Source organism: Seriola lalandi, unplaced genomic scaffold (assembly GCF_002814215.2).
Source record: "Seriola lalandi dorsalis isolate HSWRI2012SDOR001 ecotype SW California unplaced genomic scaffold, Sedor1 jcf7180002054559, whole genome shotgun sequence".
Lineage (NCBI taxonomy): Eukaryota > Metazoa > Chordata > Actinopteri > Carangiformes > Carangidae > Seriola > Seriola lalandi.
Genome location: NW_019525112.1, coordinates 467,070 through 473,169, shown reverse-complemented (window position 1 = coordinate 473,169; position 6,100 = coordinate 467,070). Strand labels below are relative to the sequence as shown.

Genomic DNA, 6,100 nt, shown 5'->3' with positions numbered 1-6,100 from the left:
AGTGCACACAATAGCAGACTATTCTCAGTTTGAATATTTTACAACCACTGAACCCTAAAATGTCATAGGAGCTTTCTGCTCCATCATCACTTATCTGTTTTTAATAATGGCACACTGCAGATTAAAATAACACATGCACAATAAAGCTGATATCTAGCTTTTTCATGAATGGTTTCTGCCGCAAGTGACAGTTTAAAAAATGTAATTATCTTTTTTAGCCATTTACAGTCATAAGTGATACATGATCATACTCAGTTTGATTTTACATCTAAAAGGCGTCAGGTTTTACACCAAAACAGATTTAAATTACATTTAAATTTCTTATATCACATTTACTTGACAGGGAACATCTACAAGAAAGATCCATCTCAGCTGTACCAGTGTTTTCACGAGAAGCAACTTCCCTCTGTCGTGATTAAATTTGTCTTTCAACCAGTAGTTTTGTTTTAGAGCAGAGATTAAATGTTTCTCACAGAACCTTTAAGTCTTACTGCATCACTCTTTGTTTTATGTGGGAAAACAAATTAATGAGAAGTGCTAATTAAAATTAGTAAGACATAATTCAGGAATGAAATGGCTTGACAATGAGGACATTTGGTTTTAACTGTGTCCATACATTATACTGAAGTTGACACCTCTACATCAGAGTTAAACATGTCGTCCACTGAAATCGATCTGAGAAAAGAGGATCAACATGAAACCAGTCCTGCTGAAACACAGATGTTACAAGTTTATGAAAACAACAGATGCTTTCAGACGGTGGTTATGTTTGTTCTCCCACTATTCTGGCTGTTCAACCGTCTGGGAGAAGTGCAGCATAGCTGCTTGTTGAAGTGCTTGCTGAAGCTTTTGCTCATCAAGTAAAGGGCAAACGGGTTCACGCAAGAGTTGGTGAAGGCCAAGATGCGAGCACCCACACTGGCGATGAAGTGGCCCAGCGACGTGTCCACCTGGTCGTAGTGGTAGGAGCGGTACAGGTAGATCACGTGACTGGGCAGCCAGCAGACAGCAAACAAGCCGACAAACACCAGAACCGTTTTGGCCAGACGCTTCCTGGACTTGATCTGACAGGAGAGAGAGAAGAAATCATTTTCTACACACACAACTGTGCAATAATGTCAAGTACACGAGTATGCGTGGTATTATATGTGTGAATGTTTTCATTGATACATTTTTCCTTATTATCATTTATTTGTCATTTTGTCAGTCCACTATTTTGGTCCAGAATGATATACCTCAAAAAACTACTGGATGGATTTCCCTGAAATTTTCTTACAGATGTTTGTTAATTGAGGATGAATCTTCTTGTGATCCTCTGACTTTTCTTTTATTGCCGTCATCAGGTCAAAATCTGAATGTGTCTAATACTTTTGTTTATGACTAAGTACATGAAAAACTGAAGACATTCACATCAGCGTCTGCTAATCGAGAACAGCTGCTAAATAGACCTTGAGGTGATGTTATTTAGTCAGCTGCTGTTTCCGAGGTTACGAATTTTGAACCTCAACAGGGTTTTCTTTCTGCTCTCCTGTTAATCATCTCTCGACCCTTCAGATTTGTCTTGTGACCCCTGGTGTGGCCCTGACCCTCATGTTGGGAAACACTGCTATATGTATGGGGATATGAATACATATGTAAGGGTCTCAGCACTTTTAGGTTTTTTTATTTCCTGTTATTGCTTCATATAATGAGCACATTGGAAATAAGAGGGAGGAGTCCACACAGAGACCTGTTTCTGGAGGTGCAGGTGTCCCTCAGCGGGGATGTCCGCAGAGCTCCTGACCAGACTGCGAGCGATGAAGCAGTAGTAGACAGATATGATGAAGAGCGGGATGAGGTAGAAGATGAGGAAGGAGGCGGTGGAGTGGATCTTCGGGTGCAGCTCCCCGGCGTGAGGGTAGGGCGCGCAGGTCACAAATGTCTCATTGGTGTGGCTGGTGGTGAAAGTGTGCAGGTCGGAGAAGACAGCTTCAGGAATCGCCAGGGTCACAGACAGCAGCCAGATCGCCCCCGCTCGTAAACAGATGCTGAGTGTTGCCCTGGACCTGTGCATGTCCAGCGGTTTGACGATAGCTTTGTACCTAAAAGAAGAGAAGCAACTAGTGGAATGATATTTTTTCTTTCTTTCTGTGGAGAGACTGCTGATATCAATATGAATTTTGATTACCTCATTGAAGTTTCTTAATTATGCAACTAATCTACAACTGCAGATTATTTACTCTCTCATATTGATTCAAAGTATCTCTCTGCCAGAGGCTCAGCTTCTCTTTTTAATCAAAGAAAGATAATCTCATAGATGTTATCTCGCTGTTGATAACAGAGCGGACAAATTTCAATTGGGCTTTTAATTAAAGGAAACAGGAATCAGAATAAACAGTCACAGTAGATAATATTAGCTCCTGGACAGGATGAGTTACAGATTAACAGGATGGTTTGTTCATCACAGCTGGTATTAAATGTTTTGTTGCTTCTAGAAAGCCACTAAACTAAGAAGTGTTGGCTGCTCCCGAAACATTTCCAGCACAAGAATCTGTTCAAACACTGGAGCTCTGCACTTCAATGAAATCATCTTTCCATATTTGATGTCAGGAGCTCCCAACCTTATTGTGACTCCAGAAAAACAAACAATATTTTTGTGAACAAAGAGAGAGTCCTTGCGCCCATATGAAACATTTTCATAGGTAAAATAATTTTTGTAATTTAAATGAAATAAGTGAAGATTACCCCCAAGTAACCCACAGAAACTTAAAATCTCATGACATTACACTAACCTATACGATTTGTTTGGGAAACTATTTGTTCAGTGTCATTCTAATCAAAATAGTTATTTAACAATTTAAGCCAGAGTTTGGTCTGTGAGGACAAGCACTTTTAAACCAACAGAGCTTTATTTAAAGTTATAGAAGAACTTGTCCTTGCTGTCGTTCAGGTGAGTTTAATGGTTTGACTGTCGGCCCAGCAGCATCCATCCACTGTTTAAGTGAAGCTCGTACCCACACAAACAGACTGGTTTGTCTCACTGTCAAGCAGCATATTGATGAGCCTGCTGCTTTTAAGACGAATGAGTAATCGTGCTTGTAGCCTCCTTGTTGTGTGTTAGGCATGTCAGCATCAAAGTTTGGTTGTGTCTGATTCTGTACAATGGGAGAAGAGATGGTGAAGACTTCACTGAATAATTGCCTCCGTAATTTACTGGTTATTATGTTTCAGTAAATAATTCACATTCTTAGTTGGCCCTGAAATCCATCAATTAAAAAAAAAGGCTTTTCTAAGTAATTTCAATAAAATCATCACAAATGTCACCGGTTAGCTGTTTCACTGTTCTGCCTGTCTTATTTAATAACTGCAAGATTCTGATCAAATGCATTTTGTAGCATTTTTTTCTAGGCGAACATAAATTCTACATATATATATATATATATATACATAAAATCCATCATAAATCTTGAATGCAGCTATTCACATTAACCTATTTGATCATTTCATGCAGTCCTATAGTTATCCTGTAAAACAAAATATGCAACAGGTTGATATTTGAAGCCAGTGAGAGACTCTGAGAGGATGATAAATGGAAAAAGTACAAAGACAAAAAGTGAGTAAATGAACGAGTTTGTTTCGTTGGTTAAGAATGAACTGTCAAGGCCAACTGGCTTACAACAAGGTAACTTCAGTTGACGGATAAAGGCTGTGTGATATGGTCAATAGCTCCAGGAAAAGCAAGTAAGCGTCCCTTGAGTTGAGCTTGTTTTGTCCATAGGTTACAGTCAAGTCAAATTTTCTATTATGGTTAGTAAGTTGTATCTGTCATTGAGGACTGTAAAAGAAAAAAAACAAAACATAAATGATTCAGTATTTTCTTGGCAGATTGAAGAGCACTTTGAAACAGTAATTAAGATTATTTATGCTGGGGAATAAAAAACTAAAGCTTTAATTTATAGGTCTGTAATTTTCTATAATTTTCTGAAATTTCTTTTTAAGAACTATGAAATAATCAGGTTCTGAATCATTGGGAAAACAGACAGAAAGTCTTTATACCCAGACATTGATTTAATTTCCTTCATTTTTGGTGCCTGTTGGTGGTGATGAGAAATCCGGGGAAATGTGCATGAAATAATACGAAGATTTCTAAAACATGTCTGTTCCATGTGATGCTCAGCTGTGCATCAAAACCATGATGTTTCACCCACTGTAAGCATCATAGTGATTATTGGAGTGGCTGTATACTGTGCGGATATGATTTCATCTAAAAAGCTAAGAAGTGAGGATGTTGATAACATTTCTGAAAAACGCGCCCAGACTAAGTGCGTGGTAAGTACCGGTCAGCGGAGAGAGCAGTGAGGGTGAACACGGAGACTCCCACCGAGGTGAGCTGGATGAACGGGATCATTTTGCATCCAACGCGGCCAAAGAGCCACTCGTCCACCAGGTAGCGGCTGGCGTCCACCGGGGCGCAGGTCACCAGCAGCAGCAGGTCCCCCAGAGCCAGACTGGAGAGGAACAAGTTGGGCACAGTCCGCATGGACTTCACCAACAAACACGTCTTCATTAAAGTGACATTTCCGACCAGACCCACGATGATGATTATCCCATAGACAACAGCGACTCCGATGCCAGGGAGCCAGATGTTGTACTGATGCTGCTCTACTGTGAAGTCCAAAAATACACCGGAAACATTCAGAACCAAACCCCCACTGTCCTCAGGGTTTATAACAAATGAATCCTCCAGAGACATAGCAGCCTACAGGCAGAGGACAGAGGTCTTCAGCAGGAGAATCTGAGATCTCCGGATGCGTTTGTGGGTGGCTTTATAAACTCTATGCCCTCCTGCTGGTGCGTGCGTCATTTCACGCTCTACAGGCTAAAAATCTGTCAAGATCAATGTCTCCAGGATAGGGAATGTATAGACTAATCTTATTCCTTCCGAACACAGAAGTAAACTGTCCTCGGTGTATTACATTTAATTCAGAATGTACTGGCACACATACAGAAAGTGGTCAGCTCCATTGGATGATCTTGAGTTCAGTTTATATTAGGAGCAAAGCTGGACAGTGCAAAGCTGATTGGACTATTGATATATAAAGTGAGAGAGACTATCTTAACTTCTGGACTTCTAAAGATGTTGCTTCAGTGGAAGAACTGATGGAAGAAGAGTACTACCTCTGCAGAAGGTGACCTACAGCCTTCATGACAACATCAAGGGATTCATCCAGTGGTATAGATTTTCTTGACAGGCTTGTTTCAGTGTTTCATTAAAGCTAATGATGTTTACACTGAGAGAAATATTCATAATCATTTATTTTCATGGCTGCCCTGTTCCATCTAATAGAAACATTTTAGATGTTTTCTTTGTCATTTTATTCACATTTCCCCCCAAACTCAGTCTGACATAACTGGCTCTTTGGAAACTTTGGGAGCACCACCAGAATGTGGTCTCTTTGTGGTCGATCTGCATCTGTAATCCTTTCATGTTTGTAATTGTAAGTGTGATTGTAATACTTTTGATTCTTTGTAGTCATTCTGTGTCTCTTACTGGTTGTTTTCTCTCTCTTTGTGATCGTTTTGTTCTCTTTCGAGTCATTTTGTATCTTTGTGCTCAGTTTGTGTCTCTTTGTTGTGACTCACCGTAGTCGCTTTATGTTTCTTTTTAATCATTTTGCTACTCTTGATGTGTCTTATTGTTCGTTTTTTCTCCGTCTGTTCATTTTGTGTCTCTCTGTGGCCAGTTTGTGTCTCTTTGAAGATGTGTTGTGTCTCTGTGGTCGTTTTTCTCTCTTTGTAGTCTTAAGCATTTCTGTTAATTTTATGTCTTTATGTGGTAGTGCCAATAGTTTCCAGTAATCCATCCATGATATTAACAAGTCAACTACCTTTTAGACTCTAACAGGGGGGTACCACAGGTAGTGATCAGATTTTAGGGGCGGTTTTTCCTGCTTTGTGATCAATGGTTCAGTGAAGGAGAGGAGCTGCTTCTGCCACTGTTGATATTCAGTGGTCACTTAGCAGTAAGTGAGTTGTCCTCTTCTTCAGCCTGGAATTACAGGTCAAACCTTTCAAAGCTTTATGTTTCATGTTCAAAATCACCCCCCCCCCCCCCCCCCCC

The 6,100-nt window shown here is 40.1% G+C and overlaps 1 protein-coding gene across 1 annotated transcript; it reads right to left on the bottom strand.

The window, feature by feature from the left end:
* Nucleotides 1–752: 752 nt before the first annotated feature.
* Nucleotides 753–4,732, bottom strand: LOC111662055 (gastrin-releasing peptide receptor-like). The gene is made up of 3 exons (XM_023415801.2): nucleotides 4,317–4,732; nucleotides 1,730–2,081; nucleotides 753–1,064 (listed from the first exon to the last, which is right to left on the bottom strand). Exons 1-3 carry the CDS (start codon nucleotides 4,730–4,732, stop codon nucleotides 753–755), a joined length of 1,080 nt encoding a protein of 359 aa, XP_023271569.2.
* Between the last annotated feature and the right edge of the window lie 1,368 nt (nucleotides 4,733–6,100).

Bases quoted from the DNA above. Each gene is read 5' to 3' on its own strand.
- LOC111662055 (XM_023415801.2), bottom strand. From the start codon at position 4,732: ATGTCTCTGGAGGATTCATTTGTTATAAACCCTGAGGACAGTGGGGGT. The intron at 2,082-4,316 runs GTACTTACCACG...CTCTTCTTTTAG, and splicing joins ACTGCTCTCTCCGCTGACCG to GTACAAAGCTATCGTCAAAC. The intron at 1,065-1,729 runs GTCTCTGTGTGG...CTCTCCTGTCAG, and splicing joins ACCTGCACCTCCAGAAACAG to ATCAAGTCCAGGAAGCGTCT.